Source organism: Schistocerca cancellata, chromosome 3 (assembly GCF_023864275.1).
Source record: "Schistocerca cancellata isolate TAMUIC-IGC-003103 chromosome 3, iqSchCanc2.1, whole genome shotgun sequence".
Taxonomy (NCBI): Eukaryota; Metazoa; Arthropoda; class Insecta; order Orthoptera; family Acrididae; genus Schistocerca; species Schistocerca cancellata.
Window position 1 is genome coordinate 621,070,740 of NC_064628.1, and position 20,348 is coordinate 621,091,087.

The 20,348-nt window shown below is 44.4% G+C and overlaps 1 protein-coding gene across 2 annotated transcripts in view; it reads left to right on the forward strand.

Annotated features, from left to right (window-relative positions):
- Positions 1-20,348, forward strand: part of LOC126175525 (monocarboxylate transporter 14-like) — a 157,760-nt gene that overhangs the window by 101,090 nt on the left and 36,322 nt on the right. For both annotated transcript variants that reach the window (XM_049922352.1, XM_049922353.1), the window contains exon 4: positions 18,088-18,228. In XM_049922352.1, coding sequence (XP_049778309.1) covers positions 18,088-18,228 — 141 coding nt within the window. The remainder of the gene's footprint in view (positions 1-18,087; positions 18,229-20,348) is intronic.

The window sequence follows — 20,348 nt, forward strand, 5'->3', positions numbered from 1 at the left end:
TTATGGCTCGTTTGTTCTTGACAGACAAAAATAGAAGAAACAGAAAAACAATGTCAAAAACACGCAGTAACCAGGTACACAAACAGTTAGTCCCAAAATTGAGTATAGATGAATCACCTCTAGTAGGACGAATCAACTCCAGTTTGTACATCAAATCCAAGCCACAAACGATCTTACCCAAAGTACTCGTAGACAGTCACCACTGGCAAACTACAGTCGTACATCGCTCTCGCACTGAAATCACTTATCCGAATGTAGCTTAGTCTTTGCTTCCTCTTAACTGGTTAAAACTGGCAAGGTAGTTTGTTTTTTGACAAACGCTCATTTCGACATTAAATTCTATAGAATTTCCTTGTTATAAGTAAATTATATTCTCAGATACTACACAAACTCGCGATATGATTTTTAGCTGTTTTTCGGCTTTTCTGTTTGTGTCAAATCATAAACATTATATTCACACCACTCAGTTTATCACTTGCTTAATATACGAAATGTAATCCTTGTCTTCTTCAAATAACCATTGCGTTCGTTACATACAAGATGTGTTTAAAATGTTCAGTGAATCTCATCTCGTAAGAAACAAAATTGAAAGTACGAAAAAAATACACTTCGTGATCAGAAGTGTCCATATACCCCTATGTAATACAACAGACGGACCAGCCTGTGTAACTGTCTGTAGCTCGTGGTCTAGTGGCTAGCGTTGCTGCCTCTGGGTCACTGGTTCCCAGCTTCGATTTCCGACCGTGTTGGGGATTTTCTCTGTCCGGGGACTGGGCGTTTATGTTGCCTCCTCATTTCATCATCGTCGTTCGTGACAGTGGCTAGATTGCATTGTGTAAAAATTGGACTGTGTATGAATTGGGACTTTGTACGAGCGCTTTTGACCGCGCAGTTAAGCAGACCACAAACCAAACATCATCTCATCATCTCCGCCAGTGTAAAAGAAAGCGGGGAGTATTTTGTTGTCAGTAGAGAAGCAGAAACAGCAGAATGCATCTGTCAGGAGAGCTTAGTGGTTTCGGACCACCAGACGTAAACAGCAATGAAATCCTAAACTCAGATTGGAATGCATACCGCAGAGACAGGCTGCATAGAGAAGGGGGAGGTGTGTTTATAACGATAAGAAGTGCAATAGTATCGAAGGAAATTGACGGATATCCGAAATGTGAAATAATTTGGGTGAAGGTCACTGTTAAAGCAGGCTCAGACATGGTAATTGGATGTCTCTATAGGCCCCCTGGCTCAGCAGCTGTTGTGGCTGAACACCTGAAGGATAATTTGGAATATATTTCGCGTAGATTTCCCCACCATGTTATAGTCCTGGCTGGAGATTTTAATTTGCCAGATATAGACTGGGAGACTCAAACGTTCATAAAGGATGGCAGAGACAAAGAATCCAGTGAAATTTTTTTAAGTGCTTTATCTGAAAACTACCTTGAGCAGTTAAACAGAAAACCGACTCGTGGCGATAACGTATTAGACCTTCTGGTGACAAACAGCCCCGAACTATTTGAAACAGTTGACGCAGAACAGGGAATCAGCGATCATAAAGCAGTTACTGCATCGATGATTTCAGCCGTAAATAGAAATATTAAAAAAGGTAGGAAGATTTTTCTATTTAGCAAAAGTGACAAAAAGCAGATTACAGAGTACCTGACGGCTCAACACAAAAGTTTTGTCTCAAGTACAGATAGTGTTGAGGATCAGTGGACAAAGTTCAAAACCATCGTACAATATGCGTTAGATGAGTATGTGCCAAGCAAGATCGTAAGAGATGGAAAAGAGCTACCGTGGTACAACAACCGAGTTAGAAAACTGCTGCGGAAGCAAAGGGAACTTCACAGCAAACATAAACATAGCCAAATCCTTGCAGACAAACAAAAATTCCGCAAAGCGAAATGTAGTGTGAGGAGGGCTATGCGAGAGGCGTTCAATGAATTCGAAAGTAAAGTTTTATGTACTGACTTGGCAGAAAATCCTAAGAAATGTTGGTCTTAATGTCGAAGCGGTAGGTGGATCAAAACAAAATGTCCAGACACTCTGTGACCAAAATGGTACTGAAACAGAGGATGACAGACTAAAGGCCGAAATACTAAATGTCTTTTTCTAAAGCTGTTTCACAGAGGAAGACTGCACTGTAGTTCCTTCTCTAGATTGTCGCACAGATGACAAAATGGTAGATATCGAAACAGACGACAGAGGGATAGAGAAACAATTAAAATCGCTCAAAAGAGGAAAGGCCGCTCGACCTGATGGGATACCAGTTCGATTTTACACAGAGTACGCGAAGGAACTTGCCCCCCTTCTTTCAGCGGTGTACCGTAGGTCTCTAGAAGAGCGTAGCGTTCCAAAGAATTGGAAAAGGGCACAGGTCATCCCCGTTTTCAAGAAGGGACGTCGAACAGATGTGCAGGACTATAGACCTATATCTTTAACGTCGATCAGTTGTAGAATTTTGGAACACGTATTATGTTCGAGTATAATGACTTGTCTGGAGACTAGAAATCTACTCTGTAGGAATCAGCATAGGTTTCGAAAAAGACAGTCGTGTGAAACCCAGCTCGCGCTATTCGTCCACGAGACTCAGAGGGCCATAGACACGGGTTTACAGGTAGATGCAGTGTTTCTTGACTTGCGCAAGGCGTTCGATACAATTCCCCACAGTCATTTAATGAACAAAGTAAGAGCATATGGACTATCAGACCAATTGTGTGATTGGATTGAAGAGTTCCTAGATAACAGAACGCAGTATGTCATTCTCAATGGAGAGAAGTCTTCCGAAGTAAGAGTGATTTCAGGTGTGCCGCAGGGGAGTGTCGTAGGCCATTGCTATTCACAATATACACAAATGTCCTTGTGGATGACATCGGAAGTTCACTGAGGCTTTTTGCGGATGATGCTGTGGTATATCGAGAGGTTGTAACATTGTAAAATTGTACTGAAATGCAGGAGGATCTGCAACGAATTGACGCATGGTGCAGGAAATGGCAATTGAATCTCAATGTAGACAAGTGTAATGTGTTGCGGATACATAGAAAGATAGATCCCTTATCATTTAGCTACAATATAGCAGGTCAGCAACTGGAAGCAGTTAATTCCATAAATTATCTGGGAGTAGGCACTAGGAGTGATTTAAAATGGAATGATCATATAAAGTTGATCGTTGGTAAAGCAGATGCCATACTGAGATTCATTGGAAGAATCCTAAGGAAATGCAATCCGAAAACAAAGGAAGTAGGTTACAGTACGCTTGTTCGCCCACTGCTTGAATACTGCTCAGCAGTGTGGGATCCGTACCAGATAGGGTTGATAGAAGAGATAGAGAGGATCCAACGGAGAGCAGCGTGCTTCGTTACAGGATCATTTAGTAATCGCGAAAGCGTTACGGAGATGATAGATAAACTCCAGTGGATGACTCTGCAGGAGAGACGCTCAGTAGCTCGGTACGGGCTTTTGTTAAAGTTTCGAGAACGTACCTTCACCGAAGAGTCAAGCAGTATATTGCTCCCTCCTACGTATATCTAGCGAAGAGACCATGAGGATAAAATCAGAGAGATTAGAGCCCACACAGAAGCATACCGACAATCCTTCTTTCCACGAACAATACGAGACTGGAATAGAAGGGAGAACCGATAGATGTACTCAGGGTGGCCTCCGCCACACACCGGCTGGTGGCTTGCGGAGTATGGATGTAATGTAGATGTAAATGTAGACATGGAATAGTCATTGGATATCATCTGAGTAACAAATCCTTCAAGGACATTCCAAAGCTAAAGATGCACAAGTCAACTGTTAATGATGTCACTGTGGAGTAGAAACGAGAAGAAACAACCGCCGCTAAATCAAGAACAGGCAGAATTCAAGTTCTGACGCTCAGGGATCATTGACCATTGCAGAAGGTGCTAGTAAGAAACCACATGAAATCAGTGGAAGAAAAAACTCGTCAGTTCTAAAGCGCTACTTGCAGTGCCTCCAGCACAATGATTGTGGGTTGGGAGTTTAAAAATAATGGGGTACAGTGGTCGAACAGCTCCTCCTAAGCAAAACATTCATATAGTCAGTCCTAAGCGACGATTGAGGTGGTGTAAAGAGCAACACCACTGGAGACAATGATCTTGAGTGATGAATGGCGCGGTACCCTGTGGCAATCCGATGGAAGTGTTTGGGTTTGGCGAATACCTGGAGAACGTTACCTACCGTCATTAGTAGTGGCAACAGTGAAATACGGAGCAGGTGGCGTTATGGTGTCAGGGTGTTTTTCGTTGTTAGGGTATGACCCCTTTATTGAGGTTAATAAAACGCTAATTGCAGAAGGATATAAACATATTTTACAGTGTTGCGTTCTGCGTACAATAGAAGCACAGTTCGGAGACGATGATTGTATCAGCATGACAATGCGGGCATTCTGAATCAGCGCTTGTGACGCAATAATTTGTGAACAATAAAAAAAAAAGCTAAACTCCTCCCGGACAGGCCATGAAGGGCCAACGGTACCAACCGGCCGCCGTGTCATTCTCAGACCAAAGGCGTCAATGGATGCGGATATGGAGGGGCACGTGGTCAGCACACCGCTCTTCCCGCCGTATGTCAGTTTCCGAGACCCGATTTGTGAACAATAACATTCCAGAAATAGACTAGCCTGAGAGTCCCTACCCGACCCCAATGGAACTCTTCTAGGACGAATTAGATGGTCGACTCTAGAGCCCAGCGTCCAACATTACCTTATCTGGTTTCGGCTCTTTGGAAAGAATTGTCTGCCATTCCTCCATACTCATTCAGGCATCTCGTTGAAAATGTCCCCAGCAGAGTTCAAACCGTTCAATAGGCCAAAGGTGGACACACCTCAAATTGTCCATTAATAGATGACCGCATACCTCTGGTCAGATAGTGGAAATGTGCACAGAGAATAATACACTTTTCATAACGTTTTTAAGGTTCTGCACACTACCAAACTTCTTTTTGAAGCGATCGATGTGCTTTTGTAGCACATATTTGAATAAGTGTCGTAATGTGACGCAGTTAATTGTACTCTGTAGTCGTGAGGATTTGCTACCTTATTCTAGAACGAAGTGCTAGCTCAATGTCTCAACCCTTGTGATGGTGTCTCACAGAAAGTACTATGAGGATTCCGAACGCAAGTGCTAATGATACTCCCAGAAGTTTATTCCTGTGTTGCCTTCTGCTTATGAGTCAATTTGTGCAGCACTAATAGAGAACATAGCTACACTCCTGGAAATGGAAAAAAGAACACATTGACACCGGTGTGTCAGACCCACCATACTTGCTCCGGACACTGCGAGAGGGCTGTACGAGCAATGATCACACGCACGGCACAGCGGACACACCAGGAACCGCGGTGTTGGCCGTCGAATGGCGCTAGCTGCGCAGCATTTGTGCACCGCCGCCGTCAGTGTCAGCCAGTTTGCCGTGGCATACGGAGCTCCATCGCAGTCTTTAACACTGGTAGCATGCCGCGACAGCGTGGACGTGAACCGTATGTGCAGTTGACGGACTTTGAGCGAGGGCGTATAGTGGGCATGCGGGAGGCCGGGTGGACGTACCGCCGAATTGCTCAACACGTGGGGCGTGGGGTCTCTACAGTACATCGATGTTGTCGCCAGTGGTCGGCGGAAGGTGCACGTGCCCGTCGACCTGGAACCGGACCGCAGCGACGCACGAATGCACGCCAAGACCGTAGGATCCTACGCAGTGCCGTAGGGGACCGCACCGCCACTTCCCAGCAAATTAGGGACACTGTTGCTCCTGGGGTATCGGCAAGGACCATTCGCAACCGTCTCCATGAAGCTGGGCTACGGTCCCGCACACCGTTAGGCCGTCTTCCGCTCACGCCCCAACATCGTGCAGCCCGCCTCCAGTGGTGTCGCGACAGGCGTGAATGGAGGGACGAATGGAGACGTGTCGTCTTCGGCGATGAGAGTCGCTTCTGCCTTGGTGCCAATGATGGTCGTATGCGTGTTCGGCGCCGTGCAGGTGAGCGCCACAATCAGGACTGCATACGACCGAGGCACACAGGGCCAACACCCGGCATCATGGTGTGGGGAGCGATCTCCTACACTGGCCGTACACCACTGGTGATCGTCGAGGGGACACTGAATAGTGCACGGTACATCCAAACCGTCATCGAACCCATCGTTCTACCATTCCTAGACCGGCAAGGGAACTTGCTGTTCCAACAGGACAATGCACGTCCGCATGTATCCCGTGCCACCCAACGTGCTCTAGAAGATGTAAGTCAACTACCCTGGCCAGCAAGATCTCCGGATCTGTCCCCCATTGTGCATGTTTGGGACTGGATGAAGCGTCGTCTCACGCGGTCTGCACGTCCAGCACGAACGCTGGTCCAACTGAAGCGCCAGGTGGAAATGGCATGGCAAGCCGTTCCACAGGACTACATCCAGCATCTCTACGATCGTCTCCATGGGATAATAGCAGCCTGCATTGCTGCGAAAGGTGGATATACACTGTACTAGTGCCGACATTGTGCATGCTCTGTTGCCTGTGTTTATGTGCCTGTGGTTCTGTCAGTGTGATAATGTGATGTATCTGACCCCAGGAATGTGTCAATAAAGTTTCCCCTTCCTGGGACAATGAATTCACGGTGTTCTTATTTCAATTTCCAGGAGTGTATAACTCGCTCGAATCTCTGTGTTTGAGGCCTTGATAATTCCAGATTCCTACGGCGTCAATCTCAGTACCAACCTCCGATTTTGTTTCAGCATTTTGTTACACTTGCTCGATGTTACTTATCGCTTTGCTGGGCGATAGTCGATCCAAATGTGGCACATCATCAGCAGTTTCCTTTCCATCCTATAAGATTGGGACAAGTTGTAAAAGTATTTCTTTTTTTTCCTCAAGGCTTTTGTTCTTGCACCAACATCGCAATTTCTGATAATACTTTATGTTTACTTATCAGACATTGCATAACGACACGAACTTCAGAACTAATTATCTCTGCCTGAAATGAATATCGAACTGCAGCCCACTGAGTGCGCCGACCAAAGAGCCTCGTAATTTGTGGCTGCAGGGTTATAGTTAGGTAAGAAGATGTGTCATTAGATCCCAAAAGAACATATTCGTTCTTTCCCACTCTGGATCCACGTGACTGTATTACATCAACTGTTCCAGATATCTGGACATCAAAAACCCTTTCAGTAGTGACACAACAGACTGTGACAACTCTAGTGTGTAATTTCAAAACTCTAGTTTGATCTGAACATTGGCAGGATGGTAAGAATATTTATTCTGCTTTATTTTTGCTTTTCAGTTACTCGTTTATTTCGTTGTCATCCAAAGTAACAGGGTGGAATATAGTATGAATCATATAATTATATTCCGATTGAAATACACTAATGACCATTAAAATTGTTACACAACGAAGATGGCGTGCTACAGACGCGAAATTTAACCGACAGGAAGAATATGCTGTGATATGCAAATGATAAGCTTTTCAGAGCATTCACACGACGGTGGCGACACCTACAACGTGCTGACATGAGGTAAGTTTCCAACCGATTTCTCATACACAAACAGCAGTTGACCGGCGTTGCCTGGTGAAACGTTGTTGTGACGCCTCGTGTAAGGAGGAGAAATGCGTACCATCACGTTACCGACTTTGATAAAGGTCAGATTGTAGCCTATCATGATTGTGGTTTATCGTATCGCGACATTGCTGCTCGCATTGGTCGAGATCCAATGACTGTTAGCAGAATATGGAATCGTTGTGTTCAGGAGGGTAATACGGAACGCCGTGCTGGATCCCAACGGCCTCGTATCACTAGCAATCGAGATGACAGGCATCTTATCTTCATGGCTATAACGGATCGTGCAGCCACATCTCGATCCCTGAGTCAACAGATGGGGACGTTTGCAAGACAACAACAATCTGCACCAACAGTTCGACGACGTTTGCAGCAGCATGGACTATCAGCTAGGAGACCATGGCTGCGCTTACCCTTAACGCTGCATCACAGACAGGAGCGCCTGCGATGGTGTACTCAACGATGAACCTGGATGCACGACTGGCAAAACATCATTTTTTCGGATGAATTCAGGTTCTGTTTACAGCATCATGATGGTCGCATCCGTGTTTGGTGACATCGCGGTGAACGCACACTGGAAGCGTGTATTCGTCATCGCCATACTGGCGTATCACCCGGCATGATGGTATGGGGTGCCATTGGTTACACGTTTCGGTCACCTCTTGTTCCCATTGACGGCACTTTGAACAGTGGACGTTACATTTCAGATGTGTGACGACCCGTGGCTCTACCCTTCATTCGATCCCTGCGAAAGCCTACATTTCAGCAGGATAATGCACGACCGGATGTTGCAGGTCCTGTACGGGCCTTTCTGGATACAGAAAATGTTCGACGGCTGCTCTGGCTAGCACATTCTCCGGATCTCTCACCAATTGAAAACGTCTGGTCAATGGTGGCCGAGCAACTGCCTCGTCACAATCTCTTGATGAACTGTGGTATCGTGTTGAAGCTGCATGGGCAGCTGTACCTGTACACGCCATCCAAGCTCTGTTTGACTCAATGCCCAGACGTATCAAGGCCGTTATTAAGACCAGAGGTGGTTGTTCTGGGTACTGATTTCTCAGGATCTATGCACCCAAATTGCATGAAAATGTAATCACATGTCAGTTCTAGTATAATATATTTTTCCAATGAATACCCGTTTATCATCTGCCTTTCTTCTTGGTGTAGCAATTTTAATGGCCGGTTATATAGTATGAATCATATAATTATATTGCGATTGAAATAATTTTACGATTGACATTCCAGTGAGTCGAGTGGTGGGAGCCATTTGCAGGTCAACGGTACGTTGTCTGTTTTGCAGGTAGACGGGTTTGACAAAAGATATGGAAACATCAAAAACACAAAACATTACCAGTTAATACTGTGCAGTAAACCAATTGGCAATTTCATTCGTCTTTGAATGGGTAAGTACAGGCTCTGTGAGGTTTTCAGGGGAATCTTATTCCATTCTTCCTGAAAAATAGTGGCAAGTTCAGGTAACTATAAAGGAGGTGCGTAACGATAACGCACCCATCTCTCCAGAGTGGAGCACAAATGCTCTGTAACAGGCGTTTTGCAATCAGGTGACTATGGTGGCCAGGGGAGACACGAAAATTCATCCTCGTGCTGAGAAAACCAGTCCTGCTCGATGCGAGCCGTGTGAACAGGGGCCCTGACGTCTTGGAACACAACATCACCACTGGAGAACCAGCAATCTAACATGGGATGAACATGATCAGCCCGAACCGTAAGATATTCCTCGGCGGCAGTGCGACCTTGCAGAGTACCCAGGGGGACCATGGAATACCCTGACATATCTGTTCAGATCAGTACCGAGTCCCCGTCATGTTTCACTCATGAGACGCAAACTTGGCCAGAAGTTACGAGGGCCGTTCAGAAAGTAACCTCCGGTTGATTCAAAAAAATACACCAAGTTAAATAAAAATATTTTAATATATACATCTTACAACTACATCTTTGCACTATTTTTCTACATAGTCTCCATAGCGATTGAGGCACTTATCGTATCTCTTCACAAGCTTTGAAATTCCTTCTGCATAAAAATCACCCGCTTGTGCCTGGAGCCAGCTTGTGACCGCATCTTTGAGCTCTTCGTCGTCATCAAACCGCTGTGACCCGAGCCATTTCTTCAAATGCATGAAGAGGTGATAATCACTTGGCGCCAGGTCTGGGCTGTACGGTGGATGGTTGATAACGTCCCACTTGAAGGACTCAAGAAGGGCCGTTGTTCTGCGAGCAGAGTGAGGACGGGCGTTATCGTGCAAAAAAAAAACGATACCGGAAGTCAGCATACCACGGCGTTTGTTCTGTATAGCCCGTCGTAACTTTTTTATCGTTTCACAGTACACGTCTTGATTAATGGTCGTACCACGTTCCATGAATTCAACCAACAACACCCCTTTGGCATCCCAAAACACCGTTGCCATCAGTTTTCTGGCAGAAAAATCTCGCGAGGCTTTTCTTGGTTTGGTAGGCGAATTTGAATGTACCCACATCTTTGATTGTTCTTTTGTCTCAGGGTTCACGTACTTAATCCAGGTTTCGTCACCGGTCACGATTCTGTTTAACAATGGTTCTCCTTCGTCCTCATAACGTGACAGAAAGTCTAATGCAGAGGCCATTCTTTGAGTTTTGTGGTGGTCGGTAAGAATTTTGGGCACCCATCGTGCACAGAACTTACGGTAACCCAATCTTGCTGTCACTATCTCGTACAAGAGAGTCTTAGAAATCTGTGGAAAACCAGTAGACAACTCCGACATTGAGAAACGTCGATTTTCACGAACTTTTGCATCAACTGTCTGAACGAGTTCGTCAGTCACCAATGATGGTCTACCACTCCTCTCTTCATCATGAACGTTTTCTCGTCCACTTTCAAATAAACGTACCCATTCACGGACAACTCCTTCACTCATAACTCTTGGTCCGTACACGGCACAAAGCTCACGATGAATAGCTGCTGCAGAATATCCTTTGGTTGTAAAAAACCTTATGACAGCACGCACTTCACATTTGGCGGGGTTTTCTATTGCAGCACACATTTCAAACTGCCACAAAAACTAAACTAGCGCAGGTACGACGTTCACTCGACCACGGCTTGATGCCGACTGACCTGTTGAGTGCGTGAACGCACAGATGGCGTCGCTACTCCCCCCACAACCCGCACTGTGACCGATCGGAGGTTACTTTCTGAACCGCCCTCGTAGAAACAGTGTGAAACTAGATTAATTCGTTCAAATGACTTTGTTCCATAGTGAAGTTTTTTTGTGTCTTCGGCACCACGTTTGAATGGTTTTCCGATTCCAGTTCGCCCTGCAACTCTCTGCTCAGGGAGCCCCCTTCGTGTTATTTTGGAGCTGGAAGGGTTTAAAGTTCTGCACTGTCGTTCTCTCACTTTTCGTCCCTGACCTCTTCAACGACCGTGTTCAACACACACTATCGTCCGCCTGGTGAGTTAGCGGATGATGTTTTTCTGCTTTCCCTGTATACAATTTAAATCACCAAACACTTCAGCTCCCTTGCTTACATAAGCACCCACCACATCAGCACCGAAACTTTGCCCACTTTCGAATGCGCTGGCCTCCGGCATAATGTAGTCACAACTGCACAGAACACTGTCCTGACCACGACTGATACATGGGATGTATTGATAACGTGGGACAGGTGCCGCTCCTGGTGAGAGACAACAGCACAGCTTGCAGGTGTGGCTAGCATCTCCATTTACGTCCAGGCTTGAATTTCTCGCGGTGTTTTCATATTTTTGTCTATGTCCTGCAGATGCAGAGTTCTGTCTGGAGTGGCTGCCTGCTCGTTGCAACACTCCTCACCGTCACTGCAGTCGTCAATCACAAAGTTACAGGAACCATATTAGCTAACCTTTAAGTGACCTGCTCTTACAGCTTACCTGGCAGCGCACTCACTTATGGTGGAAAGTGAGCCAAACCTGTGTCCAAATCTCGCGGCGGTTGATGACTGTAGGTCTGCTACACCCGCCAACCTGAGTGCCGTTTTAAAGTGGTATTCAGCGCTCTTTTACGTAAATTCTAAGCTCGTCCCCAATCTCAGCCTCATAAAATACTATACACGAACAGTTAAAAACACAATAACACATGAAGTTAACAGAATTCGCAGACGGGTGGCATACATGTTGTTATGTTATGTTATGTTAACCGGGTACCTAGAAACGACAGAGAGGCTCCGTCCCCTCCGCAGCCGCAGTGGTCCGCAACCCCACGACGACTACCGCAGTCCACTTCACTCCTCCGCCGCCCCACACCGAACCCAGGGTTATTGGCGGTTCGGCCCCCGGTGGACCCCCCCGGGAACGTCTCACACCAGACGAGTGTAACCCCTATGTTTGCGTGGTAGAGTAATGGTGGTTTACGCGTACGTGGAGAACTTGTTTGTGCAGCAATCGCCAACATAGTGTAGCTGAGGTGGAACAAGGGGAACCAGCCTGCATTCGCGGAGGCAAACGGAAAACCGCCTAAAAATCATCCACAGACTGACCGGCTCATCGGACCTCGACAGAAATCCGCCGGGCGGTATTGTGCGGGGACCGGCGCTCGTACCCGCCCGGAGGCACACATGGCTTCCCTCCCTTAGGTTACCTTGACGACTGTGGCGACTGGTCAGGCATCTATCCACAACGTAAAAATAAGTTAAATTTGACAAACCATGAAAACAGCGGAGTCCGGAGAACGCGATAAAGGCCACGAAAGAGAGAGAGAAAATATATGTATGAGAGAAGTATATATATAAGAGAGAAGTATATGTTTCCGATGAGATGGCACTACTGATGATAAAAATTACGAATGAACTTAAATAATTCTATATGCATTTCCGGGTACTACGCTAGTTTATTTTGATAAAGAGACATGACAGAAGAGAACTTTAAGGATGACAAGAAGATATTATACTGCATATTAGGTAACAGAAGGAAGCAAAAAGAAATTACTTCAAAAGTGGGAGAAAGAAGAAGTTTTGACAGTATGGAAAGAATACTTTCAAAAACTGTATGAAGAACACGATGAAACAAATACAATAAGATACCGGGAGACGAAAGAAATATCACAAAGGGAATAGAAAGAGAAGATCTGCAGATGTTGGATCTAGAGAAAGCTTCATTAGAAACGAAAAATGGCAAAGTTACTGGAGTAGATGACATCACAGTGGAAATGGTCAAAGCCGCAGCATCTATCGGAATTCAGTGGCTGTATAAACTAATGAGGGCAGTACGGGCACTGGAAAGATTCCTGGTGATTGGACAAAGGCCATTATTGTACCTATCTTTAAGAAGGGTAACTAGGCGCTCTGTGAGAGTTGCACAGGAATTGCACTAACGTGCCATGCATGAAGATTTATGAAAACATAATTTTACAGCAAATCAGTAATAAAATAGAACTACTGTTAATATAACAGCAAAAAGGAGTTTCACCTGGAAGATGAGCTATAGGTGCCATATTTATAGCCAGACAGTTGTGTTCTAATAGATGGCAAAAAATCTGAATGGTTTATATCGGATAGAGGGGTTCGGAAAGGAAGTATGCTCTCATCACTGCTTTTTAATACAGCATGCACAACATCATACGGAAAGTTCGTCCAGGGTCTGATGATATGAAAATCGTGGCATAAGCAAACGATGTGATGATTTGGGAAGAAAATAAGCAGAAGTTGGAAGAACAGCTAAATACCTGGCACAGAGAAATTGAAGAAGTAGTCATGGGAATAAGCTTAATAAAAAACGAAATAAATGAAAATCAGCAGGAAAAACGAAAAAATTACGGAACTTGCAATGGAAAAATATTAAAAAAGTAGATAATTTCAAGAATCTAGAAAATAAGTTAACCCAGAAAGAAAACATCAAGGATGAAAATTCGGAGAGAATAAAAAATTGTTCAAAATTTTTTTATTATATATCGGAGATAATAAGAAAATACCTGCCAAAGCAAAGATCTTGGAGTACAAATCATATTATGTGCCAGTTTTGATCTATGGATCATAATGTTAGAATTGGACAAAGACATCTCCGAGTAGAATAAAAGCAACTGAGATACGGTAACTACGAGGGATGCTGGGTAAGACGAGACGGGACAGGATAAAGAATGAAACAATACGAAACACGTTGCAGATCAAATCCCAAAAAAATGAACTATGGAGAGTAACAGGTTAAATGGTTTGGCCACATTTAAAGAATGGGACCAGAAAGACTTCCGAGAATAGCCCTAGAATGGACAGAATTTACACGAGGTCCGATTGGAAGACCACGAACAAGATGGATAGACCAAGCGAATAATAATTTTAATCGAAGAGGACAGCAATGAGAGGAGATGCCAAATGATAGACTTTAGGAGGAAAGAGGAGCTTGGAAGAGGCATAAGGAGAAACGTTCCAGAAAGAAGAAGCAGAAGATGATGATGATGATGATGACGAAGAAGAAATGTGTACAAGATGTCTGTTAAAGATTTGGAGAATAGTGCTTCAAATGCGTATTTGAAAATGCACACTAAATGAAACTTCGCGATTTGAATTTAAGAAATTAGTTAAAATTTTTTGTTACCACTTGCAGACACAAAGCCCCAAGATATATTCTAAAATTCTTAGTGTATCTGTTATCACTGAACACCTAAAATGATCACCCGGTCCAAGTTGTAGGTAGCCTATGCGACGGTTTCCAGCGACAACAAAAACGTGATTTTTCAGTATTTCATATAATTATTGACCGAAATTAAAAATTTAAATTGCTGTCATAACCTGCTCATTAAATAGTATAATACAGGGTTAAAGGTTTGACATGAGAAGTTAGGTATTTAAGTTATTAGGTCTACAACTTTGCCTCCGTCGTTCTTTCTCAAAGTTCTAAGCTTACAAAACAATTTACGATTCAAAGTATTGGCCATCGTTGGCCTCAACTTTCTCCCATATTTTGGGCAGCACACGAATCCTGAGGCGGAAGAACTTGCGACTTTTGAGGAGATCCATGAACCGATCCAACTTTGCATTTGTGCATGTGCCCCGAGGTATCGGTCAGGCAAACCGTGTGCCATTAATCGTGGTAGTCAGAGGGAACAATAGATGGGACTATGGCGGGTGGAGTAGGACCTCCCGTTTCAACATTTCCAAGTATGTTTTGACGGTTTCTGTGACATGAGACCGAGCATTGTCATACTGAAAATTAAACTTTTCATGTCTGTCGCTGTACTGTGGCAGTTTGTCTTCCTGTGCTCGGCTCAGAAGCATCAATCGCTCTCGATAATGAACTCCTGAGATTGTTTCTGTCGGTTTCAGATGCTTCGAAGACGTTTCCTTCTTCCACCGCCGTGACGGTTTTCGACTTCAAAATCACCGTTCTTGAAGCATTGAAACTATTCTCTGCTCCTTCTTTCACTAAAAGGTGCTTCACAATAGGTCTTGCCCAGCATTTTTTTATCCTCAGGCACAGGTTTTTTCATGTTAAAGCTGAAAATTAAAACTTCCCGCAAATGACGATATCTGAGCGCGTAATTTGACATATTCAATCGAGAGTAAATGCATGATACCACTACAAATCGACTAATACTTTGATGGTGTTACGTTTAAAAACGCTTAAGCTTATTGTACGACACTTGCGTCCTACCATCTGCACCACCACTTGTAACTATTGCCATCTACTGCAAACCTGTGGAAGTAAAGTTGTAGATCTAATAGAAACTTATGTAATGTAGGTCTAGAAGCAGCCTAAATCACGACGCGCAAATTACTCAGGCTATATACATCCAGCATTTGAGAACGAGAGACTTAGCGATTTGTAACAAGTTTTACACATCATTTCAGACCTTTACGCGACTTTCCCTCGCTGACAACCGCCGCAAAATAATCAAAGGAAGAAATTTTATCGCTTACTACATTTTCGCTGTTGATATAGTAAAACTTCAGCATCAGATATGACGTTTTAGTTTATTAGTTCTTTACTACCAGTTTTATAAGCAACACATTTTGCAGACAACACCACCGAACGAAAATGCAAAATTGTATCACTGCAAGACATATAGTTCAGCAGATATGACGTCAGTAACATTGAGATGTGTGAAAAACTAGCTTTTCTTAAAACAAAGCACAAATTTGCAAAGTAATCATACGTTTGAAGCTGTTTTATACATGATAGTTTGATGGGGGGGGGGGGGGTGGAGGGGGGATTACTAGTGTAAAAGAAGGCATTATTCCGATTATATATATTGTAGTCGTGTGCTGATCTGTTAGTTCCCTTTTTAGCTATTGTTACAGTCAGTGGGATAATGTTTATGACCAGAAATAAGTAAATAATCCTTAATCACGTACAGACATACCGAAACTTTTTACGTAACTACATCACAGCGGATGAAACAGACGCCAGAAATATGTAGGCGTGTATAAAGAAGTTAGTCCAGTTATTCCAGGTAGCATAGAGATTACTGCTGCAAACGCATTACCCTGGACCGGCTATAGCAGTCAACTCTGCTTCAGTTTAATGCATTCCACGTTACGTGGGTTTCTTAACACGTGCTTCGACACACAAACTTATGCATGCATTTTTATACACATTTTCATTTATGTAAGGGGCGGTCAAAAAGCGTCCGTACGAAGGCTGTACAGTGCAGAACCTGTATGCCAATGAGGCAAAATCGCTGTGAGCACTGAGGTAATAACCTCACCCGAGATACCCGTTTAGTAAAACACCATGTCCTGCGCGAAGAAGTCCGTAACTGCATGCTGCACATTCCTGTCTAACAGAAATCTTCGACCCTTCCAAGCCTGTTTTAAGGGACCGACAGCGTGATAATCGGATAGGCAGAGATCAGGTCTATAGGGAGAGTGTCTCCCATTAAGCTGATGTAACTTTTGCGTTACAACATTTTCGATATGGGGACGTGAGTTATCACGAAGCGGCAGCATCCCCTGGCACATCATTCGACAACGGTGGTTTTCGTCAGACATGCTGCCCCATACACATTCTTCATTCTTCGTAGATGGCTACCGATGTTTGTCCTTCGGCCATCAAGGTCAAGCTTGGGCCATTTGGTAATAACGTTGCCGTAGTTCACGTTTCCGCATTTAATGCACGCACCTCGGAAAGACACGAATGCCACACTAATCCCTTGATTACATGTCGGTGCTCGTATATCCGCATCGGAGTCGTGCGACCTTATAAATACGCTGCAGAAACGACCTCAAACGGAAACTTTTTGATCGTCCGTTATGCAAGGAGTCTAGAAAAAGATACTCGCTTCATTTAGTAATTTCAAAACAAAATGACTCACAGCTACTAATTCCATGTGAAAGTTGAAGTGTAATTATCAAATTTGTCGTGGGTAATTCGCGTGGGCAATTGGCTCAGCGGGTGCGCGACTGGTGGGGTTAACGCTGCGAGCCTGTACAGCTGAAGACAGTCGAGTTGGCAACAATACCTGAGCGGAGGCTATCGTTTGTGCAACGCAACGCTGCACTGCAGTGTTTCTTAAAGTACGAGAGCATTTACGGAGTACAACAGCAGTGGCAGAACGTTAAATAATTGGCTATTTCCGTGTAAGTTCCAAGCGACGGAAAGGTTAATAAGTGCAGAAGTCACAGCCTGACCATAAACAGATCGTTCAGGGTTACAGTGTTACAACATCTCGTCAGATCACCACCCAAATAAATGAAACGGACACTCGCGAAGGTGGGGAGAGCCGTTCAAGTGTAAGACGCGTTCTTAAGCATGAAAAGTGGTAAGTGTCATTCCAAGACTGCTGCAGGTGGTGAATGAGGACGACCTGGATCGAAGGATTGAATACTGCGATTGGTTTGAGCTTGTGGTTCGCGAGACTGAGGTATTTCCCGGGAAATTCTAATGAACTAGCCAGGCTCCATTCAAACTTAACAGTACCGTGATGTAAACCATTACAGTTGTGTCTATTGTACTCCTGAAAATCCCCACTTTCCTGCGGACAAGAAATCGAATCTGTGGGGGCTTAATGTGTGCTGTGGTCTGTCATTACATGGTTTGGTTGGCCTCTTCTTCTGCTTGGATACCGTGTCTCGTCGGACGTATCTTGATAAGATTCAATCATTTTGTCTGCTATCCGAATGCAATATGGAGAAACAATATTTTGAATGCAACAGAATGGAGCCACACTTCACCATCGTCATGTTGACACTCCATCCGACCAGTGGGTATATCGTGCTGAGCACACATCTCGCTATCCTGATTTGACACCTATGGACGTCTACCTGTTGGGAACTGTGAAGGTTGACTTGTACCGACAAAAACAATCTACCATCGACTATCTACATGAAAAATTGTAGCGCCATTTGCTATCATAACCCCCTGTAACTGACTGTCTCAGTTTTGTTTACAGTTACATTCTGTTGCATGCTGACCAATTCATTGACCGTTTTAGAGAAACCTTGAATTACACATGCTTTGTGAGAATGTATTCGCATTTCGCACTCCATTGTACCCTTAGATTTATGTTATTGTTATTCCACACTGGCGTGTGCAAAACGTTTAACGTATTTTCGTTTGTCATTCCAGGCCTCTTCTGCAACAAACTTTTCCAGCGCTTCTCATGCAGACAAGTTGGTTGGATAGGAGCAGTCATCATGGCCATTGGACAAGGACCCGTCGCTTTTGCCACTGCATTCTGGCACTTCATTCTGGCCAACATTTGCGGCGGTGAGTAGTTTGTGTAACGTTCTGTGAGGAGGGACACGGCGTACCTGTTCATTATACGTAAGTGTACAGAAGCTTTGTAGTGCCAGAGTAACTACGAATTTCGCTTCACTACAACCTCTGACAGGCTATGTTTTATCAATGAATGTTCCTCCTTAGATTCAAAACTATAAATAATCCCCTCACTTCCCACTTCTCTCTCTCTCTCTCTCTCTCTCTCTCTCTTCTCTCTATCGCTACCTCTCCTGCCTCCATACCCCCCCTCCCTCTCTGTCTCTCTCCCTCCCTGTCCCTCTGCAGCCCTCCCTACCCATCTCCCTCCCTCCTTCTCTCTCCCTCTCTCATCCACTCTCCTACTTCCCTTTCTCTCTCTCTCTCTCTCTCTCTCTCTCTCTCTCTCCTCCCACCTACATTTAACTTGTAAACACATGACATGTTCATTCCCTTGCGAGCCGTAAGGATGTAGAAACTGATGAACTATTTCCTGCGATTGTGCGCTATGAGGGCTAGTAACAAAATTTTAACAGTCACCTCGAAAGAATCACATTACGACTATGAAATATGGTGATGATGTTAGTCTACATCTACAGGGTGATAAAAAAGTCAGTATAAATTTGAAAACTGAATAAATCACGGAATAATGTAGATAGAGAGGTACAAATTGACACACATGCTTGGAATGACATGGGGTTTCTATAGAACCAAAAAAATACAAAAGTTCAAAAAATGTCCGACAAATGGCGCTTCATCTGATCAGAATAGCAATAATTATCATAACAAAGTAAGACAAAGCAAAGCTGATGCTGTTGTGAACAGCACTGTAAAGCATGTCCGGAGTTATGGTGAGGCATTGGCGTCAGATATTGTCTTTCAGCATCCCTAGAGATGTCGGTCGATCACGATACACTTTCGACTTCAGGTAACCCCAAAGCCAATAACGCACGGACTGAGGTCTGGGGACCTGGGAGGCCAAGCATGACGAAAGTGGCGGCTGAGCACACGATCATCACCAAACGACCCCATCTGTCGGACATTTTGTGAACTTTGTTTTTTTTGTTCTAATAAAACCCCATGTCATTCCAAGCATGTGTGTCAATTTTTACCTCTCTATCTACATTATTCCGTGGTTTATTAAGTTTTCAAATTTATGACTTTTTGATCACCCGGTACATATCCACTCTTCAATGCGACACATTTCTCCCAGTTAATGAATGAGTTGGCAGAGACTTCGGAGCTAGAAGTTTACATTTTGGCTGTTCGGGAAACGTTACATCTCGAAACTAACCTCGCCGTCATTCGGGAAATGCATACCACCATGACTGTCCCCCAAAATAAGAGGCACTTAGCATTACGTTGCCCGACGACTGGTGGGTCTTCGCATTTTTCGGCGGTGGTGAATCCACATATGTGCTTCTCTGTCCCGGGGCCACAGTGATAAACCCGGCTGTCGTCCACGGCGATTAGCCGGCTACGAAAGAAATCTGGATTGGTCTTACACAGTTGTCGCTGGCGTCTCATTCCAGCAGGCGTTTTTTAATAGGTGCGAGCAATTGCGGAACCCAGCGGTCGGCGATCTTTATGACGTTCAGGAAGTCATGCAAGTGTTGAAAGCTGATGGATGACTGATATAAATACGCAGGCTTACAATGGTGGTGTCAGTCTCTTTAAAATCCTTCTGGATGTGCTTCACGTCTTCTTACTAACCACTTAAAACACTAAAATAAGTGAGGAAAATCGCCGCTTATCGGTCAAAAGGTCGATTGGCTCTCAGCAGTATGGGACTTAACAGCTGAGGTCATCAGTCCCCTAGAACTTAGAACTACTTAAACCTAACTAACCTAAGGACATCACACACATCCAAGCCCGAGGCAGGATTCGAACCTGCGACCGTAGCAGTCGCGCGGTTCCAGACTGAAGCGCCTAGAACCGCTCGGCCACCGTGACCGGCAAAGGTCGATTATTTTTTTATTTCTCCATTTTAAGTATTTTATAAGATGATGTAGCAGTACCACCAGAAGGAATTTTATGAGATTAATCCACGACTGACTGTCACTTTTTCCACCTTCACCTCCACTGCGATCTTCGAGAACCAAAGACTCCACTTGTCTTGCGATGCCCCGTTC